Raw genomic sequence first — 26,272 nt, forward strand, 5'->3', positions numbered from 1 at the left:
GGAACACACTGTGCTTCCTTTGGGACACTGAGATTGCGATCTGTGCATCCTTTTCCATCTCTGTGCTTCTCTTTCCTCTTCTGGGACACTAAGATAATGCTGAGATTCAAGGGATGACAGGAGGATGAGAGAGAGAGAGAGAGAACAAGTCAGTGGATCTGTGCCTGGTGCTTTCTGGAAGCCAAAAGAAGCATGTTGTTTTTGGGAGTTCTACCTTGCACCTCCGACATGGCTTGAACACCCGGAATTCCTATCATTGCCTCATCCCAGATAGTACTGGGATCAGGCAAGATTGGAAGCCAACTCTTCTAGCCCACAGTTCAGCAGTGTGGGCTGGGGAGGGTAGGCTGGGAGGAGTTCCTTGTAGACTTCACAACCCACCCTACGTGGGTGCCCTTCAGCCCCTCAGGTTCTTATCTTGAGATTTCATGGCTGATGTTTTTTTCTACTTAGATGTAGCCTTGGATCTTGCCAAACCACTCCCAGTTTTGCTGTGTCCAGTCAGGGCTTGACTAAGCAGATGATGAAACTGCCGGAGGAAAGGGAAGGCAAGAATGTGGAATCAAAATGTGGTCTCCTAGCAGCCCAAGTCCTCAGAGAGCAGGGCATGTCATTGGTGAGACCGTGGCAGTGACCTGGAGCGACAGCTCTGTCCCTGGGCAGGGAAGAGTCCAGTGCTACAGGGAATGAATGAAAGCACAGCCCTGTGGGTCGGTAGGAGAGCCACCCCACTTCACAGGGCATGAGACCAAGCCTGTGGAAGTTACATTGTTGATCTGGAGTCAGAAGGTATGGAGTTCACAGGACATTGTCCTCTGGCCAGATAGGTTGGTTCATATTTTATCCTTAGAACCTTTGCAAAGAATCGTTTAGGGTGCCACAGTGATAAGAACTTTGTCACTTGCAGCAGAGGCTTTCTGCTCATTCTTAAACGTGGAGGAAGCCTCGGCCAGTGCCCTTAAAGTGCCCTTGAGGTCTGTACACAGACCTGTACGGTTTCCAAACCCTGAAGCAGAGCTGGCACCCCCGGTGCATTCTTCTCCCCCTACACCTTCAACCCAGCCCAAGGGGAAGCCAGGGAATCCCTTTTTCAGAGATAAACACAGAATTTATATCCCACCCCATGGCTTCCAAGAAGTCAGTAGGAAACAACTGACTGAAACCCCAGAACCACAGAGCCCTTCCTCCAGGCCTGTGGCTGTAATTAGGTCACCATGTCACCTCCGGGTGACTTGTTGGCATCTACCAGTAATGTGAGACTCTGACCCCATTTTCCAGACTTGTGGGCACGTTTCTTCTGTGGCCTGCTTGGCAAAAAGACATAACCTGACACCAATCAAGAGAAAACATCTGTGCCTAAGGTTTGCTTCCCTGTAAGGGCCACAGAGGCTCAAGTCTGCCGGCAGCTCTCACACTGTTCCAGGTCAGACTCATAAAGTGCTTCAGCTCTAAACATCTGGCCCTTTCTCCTTGACAGAGTCAGGGCTTTGCTTGATGATCAGAAGGCGTATGTTGAGCCAGGGACCGCAGAGAGAGCTAAATATTTAGCTTCCTCTTTCTCTGAAGGTCTGCAGTGCCATGTCTGGGCATGACCAAAATGAGTTTCAGGCAGTGGGCTGGCATTTGCTTAAAGGAACCTATCGAGGTGAAGGTGTGCATGTCTCCTTCTGCCCAAGGTCAAATAATAGTAACATCCTGTGTAAAAGAACTTGAATGTGGTTTTCTGCTAAACTCCAATCTTCTGGGGCTATTTATTAGATGTGTTTAATCATGGGCCAATTTAACTAGTAGCAGACTAATAAAATAACAAAATTGGGCTTGCTGCCAGGACAAATGTTGACTTACCCTTATAATGTTGACTGAAACGAATAACTTTGAAAGTAATTGAGGAGTGAAACCTTAGCCAAAAATAGGGTGTCTGAAACAGTGGTTCTGTTTTATTTTACTGGCACTGCTAAGAGACTTTGTTTGTAACCTAGGCTGCTGCCCGGCTCAGCTCTTGGAGAGTCCTGTATTTTACTAAATTATTTTCCAAGATGTTGTTTTGGTTTTGTTTTCTTTATCCCATAGACCATCATATAGAAAAAATTAATAGCCCCATTGCAGAGAAGAACAGGCTTCTTTTCCAGTGTGGGGGCAAACATTCAACAATGATAGGAGGGATACGGATAATAACTTGCTTGAGGTCTTCTCTCAGAAACGAAGTGGTGTGCCAGGAACATTAACCCTCTCAGAGTCTGCAGTAAAATTAATTGCTCCTGCAGGGTACTCTGGATGAAATCCATCTAACTTGCCACACACTCTCCTTTCTTTCATTCTGCCATTAAGTTTATACGAACATTCAAGAGTGATAGTGTTTTTGCCAGCGTGTGTTTTGAACTTGAAGGAAGCAGGGGAAGCCTGGAGGAAATGAAGCCAGGATGACCACATAAGTTGTCCTAAACCTTGACTTCTTTCTCTTCTCATTTTTTACTTGCATTTGATGGAAGCTTTGTTTGGGGTTGGAACTGAGCGTACTTTCAGAGGCTCATGCCAGCAGTGTCTGAGAGTTCAGTCCAGCGTCCCCCACTCAGGCTTCTGCCTTATGCATGCTGCTGCTACTGCTGCTGCTAAGTCGCTTCAGTCGTGTCCGACTCTGTGCGACCCCATGGACTGCAGCCTACCAGGCTTCTCCGTCCATGGGATTCTCCAGGCAAGAACACTGGAGTGGGTTGCCACTTTCTTCTCCAGTGCATGAAAGTGGAAAGTGAAAGTGAAGTTGCTCAGTCATGTCTGACTCTTAGCGGCCCCGTGGACTGCAGCCTACCAGGCTCCTCCATCCATGGGGTTTTCCGGGCAACAGTACTGGAGTGGGGTGCCATTGCCTTCTCCCTGCCTTATGCATGGTTCCCCTAAAAGCAACCACCTCACAGGCTGACCTTGGCCAGAGGCTATAGGTGCTGGCTGGCTCAAGCAGAAGTCAAGGTGTTGACTGACTTGACATACAGGGAATAAGGACCATCTCCTCATCCTTAATGTGTTCAGTTTTACAGCCCTGAGAGTCAATGGTTCAGTTTGTGAATTTGCGCAGACCATCTTCTGATGTCTCCATCATGTGCTTTTTAGCATTTCCATGAGGGAAGACAGGAGAAATTATCAGATCCTCAACGCAGCAACACCCTGTCTACAACTTGGCCGTAAGACTAAGCTAACTGAGAGTGTCCTGTGGATTTCATTTATCCAGGCTTAGTCCCTAGTAACAACAACAAAAAAGAAACCACTTTTTTTCTTTGAAAGAAGGAAATTAGGGTGTTTTGCTTGTAGCATCTGATGCAGAGAGAGTTGGGCTGTTTCCTCAAAAGGGAAATGTGATCTCCATTGGTGCACAGTGTGAGGCGACTAGACTTGCACCTGGAGAAGATAAGCACAAGGGTGTGGCCTCCACCTTTGCAATTAGCCCGGAGGAAGGTGTCAGGAGTTCTTCCTAGAGCTGTTCCTGGTGGTTTGTCAGCGTCCACAAAGCCTGTGGTCCATCTGTTGAAATCACCGATAAGTGTCTCTAGGGGAAAATTATAGTTCCATGTCTGAAGACCTTTTGTTCACCTTGAGGGTTAGCAACCAATAATTCTGAAATGCATTTGGCCTAATCAATGAAGCCAGGTTTCCGTTGGAATTTGGCCCTCTTTATTTGCCTTTTAACTTCTGGTAACAAATGATACCAGGTCAGTTAGCTCCATGCCAGGGAAAAGAAAACATAACAACAGCAACAAAAATTTTTTACGGAAATTTTGGAGTTAGAAACCATTATTTCATTACTGCCTTTTTCCGTTTTGGAAGAAATAAGATGAAGTCCCTTGCAGACTCCGAAGAAGCTCCCTGTCTCGTTCCTACAGCCCTGCTCCTCTCGCTCAGACAGCTCTGTGAAGCCCTCCTCATTGGTGTTCCTGTGTCCTGCACACCCCTGTGGTCCACTGTGCCCTTCCTGCTGGCCATGTCGCCTGCCCCACTCCTTGCCCACTCCCCCAAGGTTAACTCTCTCAGGTGCTCTGCCTGGATCAACCTTCTGGTTTTCCCTCTTCAGCCAGGAGACATTCCCCAAGGGTGACACCTGTGCGCGTGAGTGAAGCCACTTTGCATATGCTGGGTCAACACTCACAGACCTGAGTTTCAAGGATGCACACAGTCCCAAAATGTCTCTTCCATTTCTGTGCAGTAATTAACAAAGGGAATAATAGTAACTTTACTATGGAGGAAATTTTCAGCAAATACCTTTCGCATGGCTGCTGTAACAGAGTATCACAAGCAGGCAGGCTTAGAACAACAGAGATTTATTTCTTACAGTTCTGCAGACTAGAAGTCAAAAATCACAGTGTCAGTAGGGCCCTCTGACTCCTGCAGGATAATTCTTCCTTGCCTCTTCCTATGGTGATTTGATGACAAAATAAAATGAAAGGGTGGGATGGCTTTGGCAACAGGAGGTGTCATAAGAAGTGAGACCAGAAGAATATTTGTGGTGACCTAGAAGTTTTGAAGAGTGAGAATCTTGGGTATTAACTGTAAAACAATGTAAACCACAAGGAAAGGGGTGGTAAAGTCGAGACAACTGTAATGAGCGGAACTGATGATCAGCTGATGGGAGCCCTCAGCCTTCTTAGTGGAAGACTGGGCTTTTGTATGAAAGAAAAGAGTGGATTCAGGAGGCAGTTGTAGGGAAAGGAAAGCACCTTCACAAATTAAAACCAATACAGTGGAACAGAGGTCTCTTCTGATGGGCAGCCTGATCTTGAATGACCCCTGTTTTCTCTGTATATTTCTAAGACAAATCAGAGTTGAACTCTACCAGATTGTTTTATGTTGTGGAGCTGAGTGATCAGGAGCCAGTTGATGGGTTTCTTTTCTTTCCTTTTTTTATTTTTTAAATTAATTTTGTTTATTTTAATTGGAGGCTAATTACTTTACAATATTGTGGTGGTTTTTGCCATACATTGACATGAACCAGCCATGGGTATAACATGTGTCCCCCATCCTGAACCCCCCTCCCACATCCCTCCCTATCCCATCCCTCTGGGTTGTCCCAGTACACCAGCTTTGAGTGCCCTGTTTCATGCAAATTGATGGGTTTCTTAATGAGAGCAAATAGTAGCCCAGTCAGTAATCAAACAGACTTCATGGAATCTTGACAGCCATGTTGGTGCCTCTCCATGGGGTTTCCAGCCTCCTGGATCTGGCTCTGTTCTGGCCTATAGCAGTTGAGAATTATTTAAATTCAGTAGTGGGATTTTTTTTTTTTTTTTCCATTTTACCAGGTTTCTTCTACTTACGTCCAATTCTAGATGATGTCTGCCTCCTCAGTATCCTTTCTCACTAGACAGACCCTCACTAACAAGTAAAATAAAAATCTCAGATGGCACCTGTCTGCTCCAGGTCAACATTCACTAGTACATATGCAAAACTGTTTTCTGTCCATTGAAGTAAATCTTTGTATTATGGGGCATTTTGACCAGGCACCATAGGCAGGACTGTGCATACTACATCCTTCGCCAATCTAGGGTTGGGCCCTAGATTTGCCAGTTGCCACACAAACAGTCAGACACAACTGAGTGACTGAACTCTATAACAAAACCTGGAATCCATGCCATTTCCCACACAGACCCTTTCCCTGGCCCCATATCGCTTTGAAGCAGATCCCAAGCATTGTAACATTTTATGTCCCTTATTCATGGTATTAATGGTCCGGGAAAGTTTGTGTTATGTTCAGGATAATTTGTTTGGAAAGCTAAGAGGACAAAATGTAGTAGGATAGCGTTCACTCACATAAAAGGTGAGTCAGAGATACCCTCTGCTTACCAGGAGAGGACCCTGCGTCCCCAGCTGCAAGGAAGGGGTACAAATCGAGCCTGCGCTGTCTGGCTGAGCCTGAAGACTATCTGAGTGTGCCTGTGAGAGACGCCCTGCTTGGGAGTGTCATCTCTGGGTATGTCTCAGCAGGAAGCTGAGGCTGAAGACCACTGGCCCAAGACATGACCCATATGAAGCCAGCAGTGGTACAGGGCAGTGGTCAGCCAGCTATGGCCCCTGCACCAAATACAGTCCACTTCCAATGGCCCTAAAGCTATTTGTTTCAGTGGCATGACATAGTATTGCCCACCCCCCCATCTTAAAAAAATCAGATTTTTTTTTTTAAAGAACCAGATTTCTAACCCTTATTTTTAACTCAGTAGTACTTGGAAGTAGAGCTCAGGATCAAAACATTGTAAATGTTGCCTGGTATACTAAAAATACCATTAGAAAACAGTATTTTGGAAATTAATTTTCTAGAATCTTCTACATACAAATGGCTAACAAACACATGAAAAGATGCTCAACATCACTCATTATCAGAGAAATGCAAATCAAAACCACAACGAGGTACCATCTCACGCTGGTCAGAATGGCTGCCATCCAAAAGTCTATAAACAATAAATGCTGGAGAGGGTGTGGAGAAAAAGGAACCCTCGTACACTGTTGGTGGGAATGCAAACTAGTACAGCCACTATGGAGAACAGTGCGGAAATTCCTGAAAAAACTGGAAATAGAACTGCCGTATAACCCAGCAATCCCACTGCTGGACATACACACCAAGGAAACCAGAATTGAAAGAGACACGTGTACCCCAATGTTCATCACAGCACTGTTTATAATAGCCAGGACATGGAAGCAACCTAGATGCCCATCAGCAGATGAATGGATAAGAAAGCTTTGGTACATATACACAATGGAGTATTACTCAGCCATTAAAAAGAATGCATTTGAATCAGTTCTAATGAGGTGAATGAAACTGAAGCCTATTATACAGAGTGAAGTAAGTCAGAAAGTAAAACACCAATACAGTATGCTAACGCATATATGTGGAATTTAGAAAGATGGTAACAATGACCCTATATGCAAGACAGCAAAAGAGGCACAGATTTAAAGAACAGTCTGTTGGACTCTGTGGGAGAAGGCGAGGGTGGGATGATTTGAGAGAATAGCATTGAAACATGTATATTATCATATGTGAAATAGATCGCCAATCCAGGTTTGATTCATGAGTCAAGGTGCTCAGGGCTGGTGCACTGGGATGACCCTGAGGGATGGGATGGGAAGGGAGGTGGGAGGGAGGGTCAGGATGGGGGGAATACATGTACATACATGGCTGATTCATGTGAATATATGGCAAAAACCACCACAATATTGTAATTAGCTTCCAATTAAAATTTAAAAAAATTTCTAGAATCTTCTGTCGTGTCCTCTACTGAGCAAAATACTTGATTGAAAATTGGAGAATCTCCAACAAAACTCCTGTTCCTTTTTCTAATGAACAGGGGGAGAAAAGGGGGCCTCAGGCCCTCAAGAACAGTTTCTCTATTTCTTAATGGTTGAAAAAAGCAGAAGAATAATACTTTGGGACATGTGAAAATTATATGAAATTTGAATTTTAGTGTCTATAAATGAAAGCTTAATGGAACACAGCCACATTCACTTATTTACATACTGTTTATGGCTGATGGTAGAGATGAAGAGTTGTGACAGAGGCTAGACAGCCCTCAAAGTATAAAACATTTAGCCATCTGTCCCCTCACTGAAAAATATCACCAAACCCTAAAGTAGGGCATGGGCTCTGGAGCCAGCCTGCCTACATTTAAATCCTAGCCATCTTTTTTTAGCTTCCCCTGTCTTTAAAATGAAGATCACAATAGTGGCTACCTTGCAGAGATATTGGGCTTCTCTGATTAGCTCAGTTGGTAAAGAATCCGCCTGGAATGTGGGAGACCCCAGTTCGATTCCTGGGTCAGGAAGATCCCCTGGAGAAGGGATAGGCTACACACTCCAGTGTTCTTGGGCTTCCATTGTGACTCAGCTGGTAAAGAATCCGCCTGCCATACAGGAGACCTGGGTTCAATCCCTGGGTTGGGAAGATTCCCTGGGGAAAGGAAAGGCTGCCCACTCTAGTATTCTGGCCTGGAAAGTTCCATGGACAGTCCATGGGGTCTCAAAGAGTCAGACATAACTGAATGACTTACATTTTTGCAGAGATGTTAGGAGAAATAAATTACTAATTATCTGTAAAGCATAGAGAAGAGTCCCTGCAATGACTATGCACTCATTATTCTTAGTTAGTACTGCTAGAGCTTCTCCATCACTCATAGATCAATACTTTCTGTTTAAAACATGAGGATGATGAAAGCCTCCTAGAGGGTTCGGGATGGGTGACATATGAAGCCTGGGTGTGCAATTCCCAGCACATCTCCTGTCTCACAGATGGAGCCCCAGAAAGGATTCCTGGTGTTTCTAAACATTTGAAGGACATTAAAAAAAAAAAAATCACTCCATCAACTCACAGACAGATGCACCTGCTAACACAGTCGTTTCTCACCTCTCCTTAGCTCCTGGCCAGAGGTAGAGCATCCAAGAGCAGTGTTGCCCTGTGGTAGAGTGGTTAGTTCTGCATTAAAGGCTGCATATCTGGCCCCTCCTGGGCCATGTTTGTGGCTCGGTAAAACCAGAGTGTCAGGGAAGCTACAGAGGTGATGTGGAAGACCCTTCCACTGTTCTCCAACCCTACTCTGGCTGCAAAAATGAGGTGTAAGGAGAATGAATGGTTTCCTGTATGCTGTGTCTATTAGAATGGAACCTTCTTATTTTGAGAAATAAAAATCGTCCCAAATTATATTGATATGATAGGCATTTTCTTACATTGCATATGTTGTGCTTTGGTTTTTATCTCTTAGAGGGAAAAATGAGGAAAGGACAAAAAGTGTATCCCCCAGGGGAGGATTATTAAAATATATTTAATGAAATCTCACGTTAAAAATAAAATTACATGCAGTGCTTTATTTGCTTTTGTTTGTAATTCAAGCACAAGAGACTTTTAAAATTGCTGAATCAATTCCTTTATGAAAAAATGTGACCTGTATGTCTGTCCTCATCCTCTCCTTCCCTTCTTTCTACCTCTTCCTTCTTTTTTCCCCCTTCCTTGTCCTCTAGAAAGATTAAGAGAAAATATTTGATAAAAGTCCGTACTCATTCATGATAAAAATTCACAGCTAACTTAGCATGGAAAGGAACTGCCTTACTTGATAAAGGGTATCTCTTCCATGCGCTTAGCGAATATAATACTTAATGATGAAACCTTCATAATAATTACTTTATAATTAGGAATTAGACTATGGTACCCACTCTCTCAGCTTGTAATCAACAACATACAGATAGTCCTGCCAAGTCGCTTCAGTCGTGTCCGACTCTGTGCGACCCCATGGACTGCAGCCTACCAGGCTTCTCTGTCCATGGGATTCTCCAGGCAAGAACACTGGAGTGGGTTGCCATTTCCTTCTCCAACAGATAGTCCTAGCCAGTGCAATAAGATAAGAAAAAAATAAAAAAGCTGTGAGATAAGGAAAACATGCAACAAGACTGTTATTCAAGAAATACTGCCCACACTACATTTTTCTTTTTTTTAACCTCTTTAGTGAGATGCCCTCCTGTTCTGTCTTAAAATTGCAGGGTGAGGGTATAGTCTGCACTTGAAAGTGGGTTTAGCAGTGACCTTGACCAGCTTGGTTTGGCCGCTGAATTGTTGGATTAGGGAGCTTCCGAAGGTTGTGTTCTGTCATCTGTCTATAAAGCCGAAAACATCCCTGGAATTGTATTTGCTGGTTCTCAGTACAGCTATTTAACTGGAATCTGGAAACATTTTCCCTGAGGGCTCTTTTTAGACAGCAGTAAAATGTAGCTGGAGACATACAGAGTAAATGGAAAAGAAAAATCAAATTAGGCCAAGAATGTTTTTAATCTCCTATTCTCACTGAAGCCCTCAAGGAGAACACCATAATTCATACTTCACTCATGTGGGTCAGGCATAAAGCCCTCTCTATAGATCTAATAACCTGTAAATGTTCTGGTTTGAAATTGCACCTGCCCACTTTGCTGGATCAAGTACATCATGCAGCAATGGTTTCTGTTTTGACTGTTCATTACTTGGGAATGTCACATTGCCAGAGAGCAGCCCAGAGTTTACTTCCAAATGGATGAAGCCTTAGGAAGGGAGTTTTAATTACAATCTCATGTAGCAACACTGGGCACGACCTGCAGAGGGGCCGCCACTCGCACTGTGCGTTCATGTTACAGCACAGCAGAAAACGCACAGCGGACTGGCTCATGTGAAATGGGCAGCAGAGTCAGCAGAGCCTCAGAAACATGACACAGCAAGTGAAACAAAGCCGAATCTTCCCTCATCCCACCAAGCGTGCAAGGCTCCCTGCTCCCTTTTTAAAGCAAGATAACCCAGTTGGCGTTTGCCCTTCAACCTCCCCAATTTGATACGGAACCTGTGACCCAGGAGCTTTAGCCATTAATAAGAGACCTGGGAGTCAACGGGCTTTGAGGTGCATGGCAGGAGTATATGAGACCAAATCCTGTTCCCCTAGGAAAGCCCTCTTCTTCTCACTTGCTGCAATGCAGTTTGTGCCACCAAAGGTGCTGTATCAAAACTCTGGCATTTCCAGCCAAAGCAGGAGCCATTTAGAAAAATTCAGGGGATGCTCAAGAGGCTGTGCATGCGTGCGAGCGTGCGTGCGTGTGTGTGTGTGTGTGTCTCTATTCAGTAAGCCTGCTGGTGGTGCAGCTCTGACGTAAAAAATATTTTAAAAATCCTCCTCTGGGCACAGATACTCAGGAGCCAGGCACTGGACAGGGAGCATCCTTGAAGGGCACTGTCACCTGAAATCAGAGGGGCAATCAGATCTTTGTCTTCAGCGTTTACATAATTATGATGTGATATCTCTCGTGTTGAGAGATTCATCCTGTGCATTTTGGAACTAAGCCTTCCTGGTGTTCGGAGATTTGCCTTCTGTCTGTTCAGCTCAGCATGCCAAGAGGCTGGAGAGGTCCCCAGCAGCCCTGATGCATTCTCTGTTTTGGAAAAGTATTTGCTTCAAGAAACCATGAAGTCACTCCTGGCCACATTGTGGAATTGTTTTGTGCTTTTTAAACAACCTTTAGTTTTTTTTTTTTCTATTTGCCAGAAAGGTTGGGTCTGTTTCAGAGGACTCTTCTGTTTTCTAAGGCTGTCAAGGGCATAAAATGACATGAGAGTGTCTTGGCAGAACTCCAGATTCAGGCAAGATTTTTCCAAGCACCTACTATGTTCAAAACACCTTGCAGGGATATTCTAGAGAATCTTAACTCTCAAAACTTTGAAGGCAATGGCTGAAAAAGAAAGATGAACACCTTGAGGCTCCCTCTGGAAATGGTTGAGTTTCACCACAACCACTGGCAAGTGTGGCTTTTTCCATCAAAATTTGGTGTCTTCATGTGCTGTCCAGCATCTCCCGCGCGTCAGATGGAGCTTAGGAAGACAAGGGTAACTGTTCTCTTTGTCAAGTGTTTTGTCTGTGGTCCTTCTCTTTTCCACAACCTCTTGTTTTTATTTATGTAACTCTAATCTGCAGAGTCATTGTTTTAGGTATGCTCCCCCACCCATCAGCTTGCTTTGGGTAACTTGCAGATTTGCGCATGTTTTATGTGGTGATAATTTTCATAACTTGTGGCTAGGTATAGTATAAAAACTAGTGCTCGAGGTAGGGTTTTCTCTCTGTATATTTTCTTTTTGCTGTCTAGTTGTTATTTATAAGTATTAATATGTGCATTTCAAATATACTGTGGGTACAAAGAGGCTTTCTTAATAGCCTAGTAATAGAATAACTTCTTTAAAATGTTTTTTTAATTTGGTATACTAAAAGAAACAGTCTTTGTGCTTTAGAAAAGCCATTGCATATTAGAAATTTGGACAGTGGCTTCAGGCAAGGTGGAGAAAAGGTTTTTTTAAAAAGATGAAACCAGAAGCATCAAAAGACAACCGCCCGACAAGGTCATTGGATGGGAAATTGGAGGCAGCTTTTGTCTGCAAGAGGGGTTGGAGAGAGTGATTCTCCTAAGTTGGAGCCTCTGATTTAAAAGCCGTCAGACACTGTTGGGGTGAAGGAATTTGCCTATTTGCTGTCTGCTCAGAGACTGCCTCTGTTGACCCCACCCCCCAACTCACCCCCACCGCGACTATTTACCCTTCCCTGGCTCACCAGTCACCTTCACACAGCAGGAGTGTGATGGGTACCATTTCCATTCTACAGAGTGGTGTGCAGCCAGCAGCTCGTGGAGTGAGACATGACTGTGTGGTGGAGTTACATTCTCTTTGGAATTGACCTTGACAGTTTCCTTTTTTTTTTTAAACCCTAGGAGCCTAGTAATAAACGAGTCAAACCTCTTTCCAGAGTCACATCTCTCGCCAACCTCATCCCACCTGTGAAGACCACACCGTTAAAGCGCTTCAGCCAAACCCTGCAGGTAAGGACATGGTGGGCTCATGTTTGCAGAAAACCCTGTTGTATGGGAGGAGACACCTCTGTCCTAGCCAGAACCTCCCCTGGTTTCAGTCTGACCTGAATCAATGCTTATTATTTGAGTAGAAGAGAGCAAGTGAGCAGACTGGAAGAGAAAGAGATGTTTTAAAGTTGGTTTCAGACAGAGTCCTTCAAGAGGTAGCTGGAGGCATCATCCCTGTTGGGTCTTTCCTCACAGTTTTGTTTCAGAGACCCCATCCAGATGTACTTTCATAGGTATCCATTTGGTCCTAAAATATCTATGGGCCTCCCAAGAGAACCAGCGCCTGACCTCAGATGGAGGGCAAGAGAGCCTAGTGGCTTTGACGAGCGGCTTAGAGCCTCGCAGCATGTGAGAAGAAACTCAGCCCACCCACTCATTTCTTATGGCCCTGGAGCTGAGAATGATTTTTGCTTTTTAAACTGGCTGCGGAAAAGCAATCCAAAGAGTAGTATTTCAAAACCCATGAAGATGATTTGAAATCGCAGTGTCTGTAGCTGCAGTTGTGCAGGCACACAGGTGCCTAAATGCCAACGTGCTGTCTGTAGCTGCCGTGGCCCTACAAAGGCAGTCAGGTAGTTGTGACCCCGACCGTATCGCCCACACCACCAAAAATATTTACTCTTGGACCCGTTACAGAAAATGTTTGTTGCTCCCTGACTGAGGACACGGGCCTGGGAGTAGAAGTATTTCACTTCTGGCCTTGGCTCTGTCCCTCAACGAGTTTGTCCCCTTGAGCAGGTAACTCCGCACCTCTCTAGGTCTTGCCATTATTCCATGTGGATACACTGGGGATGGTGCTGCCAGCTCCCCTAGAGAGAACCGCTGTAAAGACTTCCAAGGTAGTACGTGTAAAGGACCTAGCATGGTTCCTTGGCCCATGGTTCGTAATCACTGACTTCCTAACTAGCTAAGGTGTAAATATTAGCTACTGTAAACATTCTTTGGTTAATTCAGGTGGTTGTAGTTCTTGTTCATAAACTCCTGATACAGTTTATCTTTTAAAGTGAACATTGAGGTTTTTTTTTCCCTTTCCCCAAAGGCCTTGGGCACCCAGTATGATAAAAATCCTTTTCCTATCATGAAAAGGCTCGCCTTGTTCAGCTGAGTAGGCTTGAGTCTGCCAGTTCCTTACATGTCCTGAATACTTCTGCTTAGCAATATTTTTCATCTTGACTTTCTGAGCCATTAAGAGAGTTGTGGGCCAGCACCCAAGGCATGTCCCAAGCTATGGACACCAGTGATTTGAGAGCTGTTCAAAGTCTCCCTCACCCGCTCCTGTCCTTGCTGCCACACCAAGCAGCCCAAGCTCTTCCCCCTCTTTCCTGTCCACCCCTCAGTGCTCATCCCCTGCCCTGCGCGTTCCTCTGTTAGCTCTGCTAATATTTCCCATGAACGAATCCTCGTCTCATTAGCGGTAGGCTTGGCTCTGTGCTGGAACCTCTGGGCTCCTGGCTGTCCCCTGATCCCCTTTGTGGGAGAACAGAGGAGAAAAAAAAAAAATAAGGTCATCCTGGGGAGCCAGATGAAGGGCTTTGAAGCTCATGAAGAAAAATGTGTTTACCTTCTCTCCCTGGTGACCAGTCTCAGCCCTCTGGCCAAGTTCATCACAGGCTTCCCCTGGAAGATTCATCACCGCCCTAGCCCCGCACATCTGGTCTTTCGCTGAGTTCTGCTTTTCAAACATTCTTCAGCCTGTCGATTGCCATTTCACCCTTTCCTTTCCATCTCAGTGGTGGTGGCTCGAGGTCACCGTAGTTACTTCCTCCCTTGATTACAGTCTCCATGTTGCCCGCCATCTCTTCCCCTTGCCTCTCCGAGGACAGTCCACCCTGTGCCCCAGGAAGGGCCTTGCTCACTCCACAAGTGTTTAGGCGGGCTCTACTCCCTGCCCTCATGTCACTTACATCCTAGATAGGGTTGCCTTCCAGTCACATCTGGCCCTTGGTTGTGTTTTGTTTGGCTGCGTGTTGTTTTGAGCTCACATTTAGAAATCAAAAGAGTCCTTGTAACAATCTGGACTTCTGGCTTCTTTTGAGGAATTGGAATGCCTAGCAGTGCTGGGCCTGTGTTCTCACATGGCACTTATGAGCCGTACCTAAGTAGCCAGTCAGCATTCACCTACGGATGTCCCCACTTCTCCCAGCTATCCTCCCAACACCTGGCCTCTTCACTCAGTGTCATCAACTTGCCTGGCCTGCAGGCTCCACATTTGTGCTCGTGATTCTAGGGAGAGCGCTGTCTATGCCTCCTCACCGCAGCCCAGCCCCGACACAAAGTGCATCTTCCATTGTCTTTCCTTCAGAATCTTTCCTTTGGCTCCCCAGGAAACCTTTAATTTTTTTCTCTTGTTTCTACCCTACAACAGATCCCACACAGGGAACACTGCAGGAAATATTTAATCACCTTGCAAATTTGCCCTGACCTAGAGAACTGGGGCAAAGAGAAATCGAGCCTTGTCTGAAATCCAACAGACTGAGGCCAGACTTGAGGGGCTGGATCTGACATGTGGATATCGGTTTCTAAAACATCAAAGATTTTTTTTGGCAAAATAATTTTTAACTTACTTGTTTAAAATACCAGGATAAAGAGCTAATCCCGAGTTTTGTTTATTGGGCAGAAACAACCAGACAGAAACAGAATAATTATTTATAATGGTTATGTCCACGAACATAGAGAGAACTTGAACAATGTTTTTATGCTGTGAGTGTGTCTTTGGTGGGGGTCAGTAAATGGAAATATGCCCCTGAGGTTGTATGCAGTTAGACAGCCTCGTTTGCAGGATGATCTGCAAAGCTTGGAGTATGCCATCTTGCCCCCACCTATCTCCCTGTAAGTCACCTTGGCACATGCAGTGCAAATTCTGCAGAATTACTTCCAGTCCTAGCATCCCAATAATTGCCTCCTGGCTTTATTGCTTCCTTCCCCACAGCTAGAGCGGGATAGGTGTTAATGTAGCCTGAGGAGCAGCGAGGATGGGGGAGGGGGCCCTAAAGGGGGTACTCAGCGTGCCAAGTTCACTGCCTCATTTTGCCTCTGGTGGTCCTGAAGCCCCTTCAAAAACGGGAGAAACAGAAAAAGAAGCCACAGGGCGGCTCCAAACCTCTCGGCAGTCATTCATTTCTTACCTATGTGTGTGTGTTCTTTTTCTCTAAATTCCCGAAACAGCACAGTGCTGGAATGGAGCAGCTTGCTTCTCTGTGGCAGTATCCTTGCCCCTGGCTCCTGGCCTTTAGAGATACCCATTTGGCCTCTCAGGGTACATTCCTTTTATCGTAGGAGGAGATATGACTTAGGCCCAAACCAATGCTTTAATCGATAGTAGAACACTTAGACCCTGATGCTGGGGAAGATTGAAAGCAGGAGAAGAGGGCAGCAGAAGATGAGATGGTTGGATGGCATCACTGACTCAATGGACATGAGTTTGAACAAACTCTGGAAGATGGTGATAGACAGGGAAGCCTGGTGTGCTGCAGTCCATGTGGTCGAAGAGAGTCAGACATGACTGAGTGACTGAACAAGAACAGAACGTTGAGCAGGCCTTCCTCTGGCTTCCCGGGAGGGTGTCAGGAGAGCTCGGGGCTGGCAGCCTCTTCCAAAAAGGTTAAGGGCTGTGTCGCAAGTGTAAGTGGTTCTTGGAGCCACAGTTCAGGAAGACACTGCAGGACTTGTTCTCTGTGGCCTCCTCCCTACCCCCACCCCATGCCCCTGTGGACCGGGGTCTTGGGCCCCAGCACAAAGGCAGCATTTGTGGAGGTCAGAGAGGGAGCGCCGACTGCATGGCGCTCTGTCTGCTTCTGACCGGGGAGGTTAGCGCTGCTGGTGGACTAGAGCACAGATATCCAGATCCCTCTGTGCCTATAAATCCCCTCCCTGGACTGCCCAGCTCTGGGAAGGGGCTGGTGTGCTCTCCTCATGTGGAGTGAGGAAGGCGGAAGGCGAGCTGCCTTGCAGGCAAGCGGCCTTGGCCAGTCAGTGGCTCGCCGAGGCCGCCTCCCCCGTCACAGCTGCGCGGCTGGTAGACTCATTTGGGCTGAGTCCAGGGCATGCTATGGGATGCTGTGCTCCCTACACGGCAACTGAGCCCTCTGTTCTCTTTGAACTGTGTTTCTTTTCCCTTATAAAAGTGTGTGTTCATTATGGAAGAATACAGAAAAGAGGAAAGAGAAAGTTTCCACTCCCAAACAACCCCTGTTAATATTTTATAGTTTCCTTTCAGTGTCATTCTAGGTCTGTCTATGAAGCTTAAACACTCTGAGCCTAATTTGGGGTTACTCGCAGTCTGCCAGCCTTATCTTTGTGTTATCTGTTTACCTTTGGATTTATTCCTCCCCCTTGCCACCCCCAGGGACTGTGGATGACCAGTTTCTCTTGCATCTCTATTGATCTTTGCTTCACATATTTCCAAGCTGCACAGTTAGGTGTATAAAGGTTCCTCTTCATCTCCTGAAGGTTTTGTACCTTTTACTAAAGTTAAATATTTCTATTTATTTATTTTAATGCTTTTTGTATTGGATTTTCTTTTGTTTTTGTCTTTTTATGCATTTTACCTGCTGTTTCTTGTTCATCTCTTCTTTTCCTCCTCCCTTTGTCATTTAGCTAGATGAAAGTTTTATTATGGCTTAAGGGAAATGTTATATCACAGTTAGAAAATATGATCAACATGAAGTGATTTATTTTATATAACCAGTCTCCTATTAATGGATATTTAAGTTGTAAATATTTTATATCATTAAGTACTTATGTTGAATTTTTTAATGAACTTTCTATTTTTTAAAGTGCCTTCTATTTTGCTTTCTTTTCTGATTATATAACATCATAGTCAGAAAAGGGAATAAAAGTTCTTGTAATCCCTTCTTCCCATCATCAAAAAACTTTTATTAATATTTTGGTATATACTTGGGCAATCTTTTCTTTTACTATTAATATGTATTGCATTTATACTTTTTAAAAACAAAATTATAATCATACTATTTTTAACTTGCTTTTGTCTTAACCATATAAAATAACTCATGGTATAAGGACCTTTTTTCTTGTCATTAAACATTTTTCATTATCTCTAGTTTTAAGAGATAATGGGTTTATATAGTGTTTTGTCAAAAGGATGTATGTTTATTCAATCACCCTTGTATTGTTGAACATTTCAGTAGTTTGCATTTTTCTGCCATTATAGATAATCACAAATCTAAGCCATCTGTTATCAGTTAGACCTCCGATTTTTTTTTAAATTTTATATAGGAGTGTAGTTGATTTACAGTTCTGTGTTAATTTCAGGTGTACAGCAGAGTGATTCAGTCATACATACACATATATCCATTCTTTTACAGATTCTTTTCCCATGTAGGTTATCACAGAATGTTGAGTAGAGTCTCCTGTGCTGTGTGGTAGATCCTTGTTGATTATTTTATATGTAATAGTGTGTATATGTTAATCCCTAACTCCTAATTTATCCCTGCCCCTACCCCCACATTTCCCCTTTTGTAACCATAAGTTTGTTTTTGAATTCTATAAGTCTGTTTCTGTTTTGTAAATAAGTTCATTTGTATCATTTTTTTTAAGATTCCACATATAAGTGATACCATATGATATTTGTCTTTTTCTCTCTGACTTAAATCCGTCCACGTTGTTGCAAATGGCATTATTTTATTATGGCTGAGTAATATTCCATTGTAGCACATCTTCTTTATTCATTCCTTTGTTGATGGACATTTAGGTTGCTTCCATGTCTTGGCTATTGTAAATAGTGCTGCAGTGAACATTGGGGTGAATGAATCTTTTCAAATTCTGGTTTTCTCTGAGAGTTTGCCCAGGAGTGGGATTTCTGGATCATACAGTAGTTCTCTTTTTAGTTCCCACTAGCGGTATAGATGGGTTCCCTTTTCTCCACACTCTCTCCAGCATTTATTGTTTGTGGACAATTTGATGATGGCCATTCTGACTAGTGAGAGGTGATACCTCATGGTGGTTTTGATTTGCATTTCTCTGATAATTAGTGACATTGAGCATCAAGCCTCTACTTTTGATGTATATGTCTTGGACAGAATGGCTTCTCCATGTTCTCACATACTAATTCTAAACTCATAGTCATATTTCTCTCTGTCTTGGAGCAAGGGTTCAGGGGCTCATGTTGGGTCTGAAATGGCTCAGAGATGATGAGGGTGAAGGGGAGAAAGGACATTTGAGGTTTGAGGAAGAAGTGTGGGAAAAAAAACCAGAAACCAAACCGCCTGTCTGGAAGGTAAGAATGTAGCTGAGAGCAAACTTGTATTCCATGTTAAAGGGAACTCCTGAGTTTCTGCTGTTCCTGGAGTAAGAGTTTGACTATTGTAATAGTTGACTATTGCAATTTAAAGCTTGTAATTTTAAATTTCGTCCTAACGTCTTTCATTAGCTCAGTATTTACACTGAGCCAAGTTCTGTGCAAGGTCCTTTATATTCATAGCCTCATTCTCAACTCTGCAGGGTAGGTTTCATCAGGACTTTATAGGGAAAAGTCCTGAATGTGCCCAAGGTCATGCAGCCAGTCATGCTAGAGCTGGATTCTGTAAAGTTTGGCAATGCCTCTGCTGTGGTAGGCTTTTATAAAGTCAGTTTGGTCCTAATAAAGCCTGCAGTTTGCCAGGATCTAAAAGTAATAGCCAGATTTTCAGTCTGGAGCACCCTACCTCACTGCTGTTCCTTATGCTTTGTTTGCTGACGTGGTAGCGAGAGTCATCACTCCATTTCAGCCTGTTGAATATTTTACCATTAGCGTTATTGTGCAGATGGTGCCCAGTGAAGATGGTCAGGCTGCTTGCCCAAGGCTCTGGAAGACTTCTAATTCCTAGCTGGCACTAAGCAAAGTGTACGATATTTTTTCCACACCTGAAACAAATATTTTCTTCAGCTGTCATTCACATCTACTCAAAATGTCCCCCAACTAAAAAAAGGTTTGTCCTCCTACTAGATCCTTCAGGTTTGACATTTATTTATTGTGAATTGGTCTAGTGCCGTTTACCATGTTTTCAATGTGCATTAATCTGAACTGGATACCATACTGTGATTTTGTTGATAGCACCACTTCTGACTCAGTGTTCATGGTCTTTACATTTCTCTGCTGATTGTGTTTTCCCTTCATTACTATCTCTTTATTATGGAAAATCTAGAAAATAAACGCAGCTGCTGCTGCTAAGTTGCTTCAGTCGTGTCCGACTCTGTGTGACCCCATAGACGGCAGCCCACCAGGCTCCTCTATGCCTGGGATTCTCCAGGCAAGAACACTGGAGTGGGTTGCCATTTCCTTCTTCAATGCATGAATGGAAAAGTGAAAGTGAAGTTGCTCAATCATGTCTGACTCTTAGTGACCCCATGGACTGCAGCCTACCAGGCTCCTCCGTCCATGGGATTTTCCAGGCGAGAGTATTGGAGTGGGTTGCCATTGCCTTCCCCAGAAGTAAATGTAGAGAAGTGTGAAAATGAAAATAAAAATCCTCCATAGTCAGGGCTTCCCTGGTGGCTCAGTGGTTAAAAAAAAAAAAAAAATCCGCCTGCCAATGTAGGAGACACGGGTTCAATCCCTGATCTGGAAGGATCCCATATGCCTCAGAGCAACTAAGCCTGGGAGCCACAACTACTGAGCCCTAGAGCCCATGTTCCACAACAAGAGAAGCCACCATGAGATGCCCTCACATAGCAACTAGAGAGTAGCCCCCCACTTGCCACAACTAGAGAAAAGCCCAAGCAGCAAACCCACCACAGCGAAAAAGAAAAACAAATAAATAAAATAAAAATCATCCATAGTCCCACCATTCAGGGGTAACCCTTGTTATCATTTTGTATTTTAAATAGGGATCTTTCTTCTCTTCCTTAACTGTACTTGTGAGAGTTTCCTATTTTCATTAAGCATTTCTGAAAAAGAATGTTTTTTCCAAGTTTTATTAGCATATAACTTGACATACGGCTGTACTGTGTAAGTTTAAAGTATACAGCATAATTTGATTTGTATGTATTGTGAAATGATTACCACAATGAGTTAACATTCATCATCTCCTATAGATACAAAGAAAATAAAACAGTATTCTCTCAGGAAGAATGCTTTACAGATTTGCATGTCATCCTTGTACGGGCCCTTCTCTGCATGGCTCTGCCCTTAGTAAATGAGCTGCCAAAACGAGCACAGAAGAATGCTTTTAACAACCGTGCAATATTCCATTGTGTGATTACACTGTAATTTATTGAACTAATCCCTATTGTCAGGTATTTGCACATCTTTTGCTTTTATAGTGTTTTCTCCTCCTAAAAGTTACCTTAGTGGAGGTCCCATGTAGAGGTATTTAGTCCAAGTAGTTTAGACATGTGTCTGCTGTTTGCTGATAAATGAAGTCATATAAACAAGTATTAATGGCAGCAGAGCAGTCAGTGGTATAATAACAGTGATAGGTCATACCCTTTTCCTGTTGATCGCCTACCAGGCACTTGGCCAAACCCTTGATATGCTTTATCTTATCAAATCCTCACTACTACTTTATGAGGCATTTATTACTATGTCCCTTCCCTTTTACAGATAATCTGCCTCCAATGCAGGAGATGTGGTTCGATCCCTGGGTCAGGAACATGCCCTGGAGAAGGAAATGGCAACCCATTCCAGTATTCTTGCCTGGGAAATCCCACGGACAGAGGAGTCTGGCAGGCTACAGTCCGTGGTGTCGCAAAAGAGTCAGACACAGCTGAGTGGTGGCTAAAACAATTTACAAGTAAAGAAACTGAAATCCAAAGGGATTTCCAAGGTCCCTCAGCCATTGAAGTGACTTGACACCGGGTCTATGTTACTCCACAGCCTGTGCTCTTAACCCATGTTTTGTTGGAGTTTCGTAGTTGAAAGGTTAGACTCAGTTCTCTTCCAGCATGTACCTATGCCAGTCACTTAATCCTCTGGCACTTGGATTTTTTATCAAAAGGGGGCAAAATATGAGAACCTGTCCAATGCCTCTGTCAGGATTAGTATGTGAATGTGAAGTCGCTCAGTTGTGTCTGACTCTTTGCAACCCCATGGACTGTAGCCTACCAGGCTCCTCCATCCATGGGATTTTCCAGCCGAGAGTACTAGAGTGGGGTGCCGTTTCCTTCTCCAGAGGATCTTCCCGACCCAGGGATCGAACCCGGGTCTCCCACATTGTAAGCAGATGCTTTACCATCTGAGCCACCAGGGATTAGAATGAGAGGCAAATGTGATAGAGGCTTCATAGCTGATAAATGTTATTTCTCCATTTAAGTTAATTACTCTAATCAAATTTTGTACAAGAGTCTCCTCCAGGACACTGAGAACATTTCCCCATTCCCTACCACCACCACTGTACGTTCTGGTTTAATCCATTGTAGTAGCAACACAGACAAGTTTTCCTCTTCCAGTCCCACCCTAACCTCCAATCCATTAAACAGTAAGCTGTCTGCTACAAAATAGCAATGGTCAGTGTAGAGGGTTTCCCTGGCTCTAACTCTTAATTGGAGTGCGTTATCTTTGGCCATAGAGACCTTCTGTTTTGGGAAAAGGACAAGGGAGTGCCCCACTGAACAGGGAGCATTAACAAACCAAATCTGTTCCATCATGCCTATCATGCCGGGTCTACATTTCCTCTGACACGTGTAAAGGCGGCAGCTTTTTCCCCACCTCCAGCATCTTTTCCATATACCCAGCCCAGGCATAAACATGAGCACCCATTTCCTAAATCTGCAGTATCTGCGCCTGCTATGGCCATTGTTATTGTAGCTGCCAGTAGTTATGAGCTTTGGGTTTTTGAGTGATTTGCTGGGCCAGTTTCCCTCATGGAAACTCTTGTTTGTCCTGGAACATTTTTCATTCCAGGCCCAGATTCCCCACAATGAAGGGTATCACCATGCATGTTTCTATTTTGTATCCAGTCCCTCCCAGGGCTGAGTCCCTTACTTTGAAGTGAGCCTCTCCTGGTCACCCTGTACTCCTGGCATCTAGTGGTTAGTGGTGAGGATCATATTAAACATCCTGTGCTACCCAGGACAGCCCCTCACAAAAAGGCTGTTCTGGCCTAAGACGTTAGTGGTGGCAGGGTGGGGAGTCTCTGCCGCAGGCCGAGAAGTAGCCTGACCCTCATCTGTTTGGGCGCACACATCCCATCATGCTTAAATCTTACCCTAGAGGAAGCAGGGTAGGATACTGGTTAAAATTTGTAACGTGTTAGGGGAGCTGGACTCAAATAGACCAGATGTGGGTTGTCATCCTGAATTCACTGTTGACCTGGTTTAAATTCTGGAGCACAGGTCAGCTACATGACCTTCAGAAAAGCATCACCCTCTCTGAGCCTCAAGTTCCCTCATCTATAAACATGGATAAGAATCCTCACCTTTAGGACAGAGAAGGAGATTAAATCCCCCCTCACAGGCAAGCAATGACATTCCCTCATTAAGCAAGATTGTTGAGGACCCACCATGTGCCAGTGCAGATGAATCCATCAGAGAATAGAACAGATGGAGACCCTGGGCCTTCAAGGAGCTTACCTTCTCCTGGGAGGAAATAGACATGTCAGAATCAAACTATCAAGTGACGTCACAGAGCACATGGTGACGCAAGAGCCAGAGCAGGGGGGTGGGCGGTGGTGGGCACTAGAAGGCGTGCGGCTGTTCTCTCTCAAGGCAGCCTCCTCTTTGGGTTTTTCCTCCCAGCAGCAGTCACCTTGTTCTCCCCTAGCTCCAGTCCTTTCATCTAATTGTGCTGAGCTGTACTCATGACTGGTGAGGGTGTGGTCAGCCCCACCCACGAGCATGGCTTGGGGCTGGTTGGCTGTGACCTGCCTTCAGGGCCAGTCAGCCGCTGACCACACACCAGCCTAGCATTCTTTATTTCTTGGGGATTCTTTCTCTCAGCATCCTTCCCCCTTCGAAGTGGAGTTTTAAAAAGACAAAATGTTTGTTTTAGTCCATCCTAATTAAATTACTGCACAATTGGGCTCATCTTACACACTAGCAAAGTAGCACTCAAAATTCTCCAATTGAGGCTTCAACAATACGTGGACTGAGAACTTCCAGATGTTCAAGGTGGATTTAGAAAGGACAGAGTAACCATACATCAAATAGCAGCATCTGTTGGATCACCAAAAAAGCAAGAGAGTTCCAGAGAAACATCTACTTTATTGACTATGCCAAAGCCTTTGACTGTGTGGATCACAGCAAACTGTGGAAACTTCTTAAAGAGATACCAGACCACTTTACCTGCCTCATGAGAAATCTCTGTGCAAGTCAAGAAGCAACAGTTAGAACTGGACATGGAACCATGGACTGGTTCTAAATTGGGGAAGGAGTACATCAAGGCTGTATATTGTCACCCTGTTTGGTTAACTTTGCAGAGTACATCATGTGAAATGCTGGACTGGATAAAGCACAAGCTGGAATCGAGATTACCAGGAGAAATATCAATAATCTCACACATATGCAGATGAACCACCCTTATGGCAGAAAGTGAAAAGGAACTGTGAAGAGCCTCTTGATGAAAGTGAAAGAGGAGAATGAAAAAGTTGGCTTAAAAATCAACAATCAAAAACAAAGATCATGTCATCTGGTCCTATCACTTCATGGCAAATAGATGGGGAAACAATGAAAACAGTGAGAGACTTAATTTTGGGGGCTCCAAAATCACTGCAGATGATGACTGCAGCCATGAAATAAAAGGACGCTTGCTCCTTGTAAGAAAAGCTATGACCAAACTAGACAGCATATTAAAAAGCAGAGACATTACTTTGCCAACAAAGGTCCGTCTAGTCAAGGCTATGGTTTTTCCAGTAGTCATGTATGGATGTGAGAGTTGGACCATAAAGAAAGCTGAGCACCAAATAATTGATGCTTTTGAACTGTGGTGTTGGAGAAGACTCTTGAGAATCCCTTGGACAGCAAGGAGATCAAACCAGTCAACCCTAAAGGAAATCAGTCCTGAATATTCATTGTAAGGTCTGATGCCGAAGCTGAAGCTCCAACACTGTGGCCACCTGATGCAAAGAACTTACTCACTGGAAAAAATCCTGATACTGGGGAAGATTGAAGGCAGGAGGAACAGGGGACAACAAAGGATGAGATGGTTGGATGGCATCGCTGACTCAATGGACATGAGTTTGAGCAAGCTCTGGGAGTTGGTGATGGACAGGGAAGCCTGGCATGCTGCAGTCCACGGGGTCGCAAAGAGTCAGGCACAACTGAACTGAACTGAATTAAAGGTGTAAATCAGAAGTTTGCTTAATCAAAGAGCCACTCAGTCATTATTCCTGCTGCTGCTGCTGCTAAGTCGCTTAAGTCGTGTCCGACTCTGAGTGACCCCATAGACGGCAGCCCAACAGGCTCCCCCATCCCTGGGATTCTCCAGGCAAGAACACTGGAGTGGGTTGCCATTTCCTTCTCCAATGCATGAAAGTGAAAGTGAAGTCGCTCAGTTGTGTCCAACTCTTAGCGACCCCATGGACTGCAGCCTACCAGGCCCCTCCATCCATGGGATTTTCCAGGCAAGAGTACTGGAGTGGGGTGCCATCGCCTTCTCCGGTCATTATTCCTAAAACTGAGCAAATGCATGCCCTCTTCTTAACTTGAACTCTGAGAAGGCTGGTTCCCATCTCACCAAAACCTCCTCCTGATGCATGATTTGCCTGTAAACAGCAGGTGCATGCGTAGTAAGTCACTTCAGTCATGTCCAACTCTGCAACACTATGAGTAGTAGCCCAGCAGGCTCATCTGTCCATGAGCGTCTCCAGGTAGGAATACTGGAGTGGGTTGCCATTTCCTCCCCCAGGGGATCTTCCCGACTCAGAGATCAAACTCAAGTCCCTTATGTCTCCTGCATTGGCAGGCCGTTTCTTTACCACTAACACCACCTGGGATGCCCAAACAGCAGGTACAACCCCTATAGTGGAAAGAGCTCAGGTTTTGGACTGACACAGATCTAGTATTGTATCCTGAACAGATACCTTAGCCTTCCTGAGCCTCGGTTTACTCATAAATAAAATGGGAATAAACTCCCACCTTGCAGTTTTCTTGTGAGGATTGGAGAGAACTTATGAGAAGTGCTAAGCAGGGGCAGGTATATATTGGTCCCTCTGTGATCTATGGGCTTCCCTGATAGCTCAGTTAGTAAAGAATCCACCTGCAATGCAGGAGACCCCAGTTCGATTACTGGTTCAGGAAGATCCCCTAGAGAAGGCATAGGCTACCCACTCCAGTATTCTTGAGCTTCCCTCGTGGCTCACCTGGTAAAGAATCCACCTGCAATGCAGGAGACCTGGGGTTCAATCCCTGGGTTGGGAAGATCCCCTGGAGAAGGGAAAGGCTACCTGTTCCAGTATTCTGGCCTGGAGAATTCCATGGAAGGTCGCAAAGAGTCGGACACTGAGCGACTTTCACTTTTCTGTGATCTATGTGGTGACCTTCATCTCTGCCCCTTCCCCTTTAGCCCCCGAGCCTAGCAGTCGGGTACTAAGGAAACACAAAGCCAGGAATTCTTAGAGATTGGACTCACCTAGTATAGCTCACCTGTCTGTTTTTTTTCCCCAAAACTGCAACAGTAGAAAATCTCCAACTCTGGGAAATTTTTCAATAAAAACATAAAAATATGTTTAATCCTATGTTCAGAACATGAAACTGAAATTAAGATGTATGTTTTTCCCTGTCAGATTGATAATAATATCTATTGTTGATGAGTGTGTAGGAAAGGAACTATCATATGCCTTTCTGGGGACTATCAAGTTGAACAGACTATTTGAAGGTCACTTTGGCAGTACATATCAAACGTTAAGAAGTAGCTACTTCTCAGACCAAGGAATTCTGTTTAAAGAATATGCCTTACAGAAATACTAGCACAAATACCTAAAGGATGTTCACTGAGTCAATTTTTATAATAGCCAGACACTGG

General features: G+C 44.5%; 1 protein-coding gene across 13 annotated transcripts in view; it reads left to right on the forward strand.

Moving 5' to 3' along the window:
* Window positions 1-26,272, forward strand: part of ARHGEF3 (Rho guanine nucleotide exchange factor 3) — a 314,253-nt gene that overhangs the window by 259,559 nt on the left and 28,422 nt on the right. For 12 of the 13 annotated variants that reach the window (XM_044933925.2, XM_044933927.2, XM_044933924.2 and 9 more), the window contains one exon: window positions 12,232-12,339. In XM_044933925.2, the coding sequence (XP_044789860.2) occupies window positions 12,232-12,339 (108 nt within the window). Of the gene's footprint in view, window positions 1-11,031; window positions 11,360-12,231; window positions 12,340-26,272 lie in introns of those variants that run through there. The other variant, XM_006071705.4, reaches the window with a different exon arrangement.

The sequence above is a fragment of the Bubalus bubalis genome, chromosome 21, assembly GCF_019923935.1.
Source record: "Bubalus bubalis isolate 160015118507 breed Murrah chromosome 21, NDDB_SH_1, whole genome shotgun sequence".
Lineage (NCBI taxonomy): Eukaryota > Metazoa > Chordata > Mammalia > Artiodactyla > Bovidae > Bubalus > Bubalus bubalis.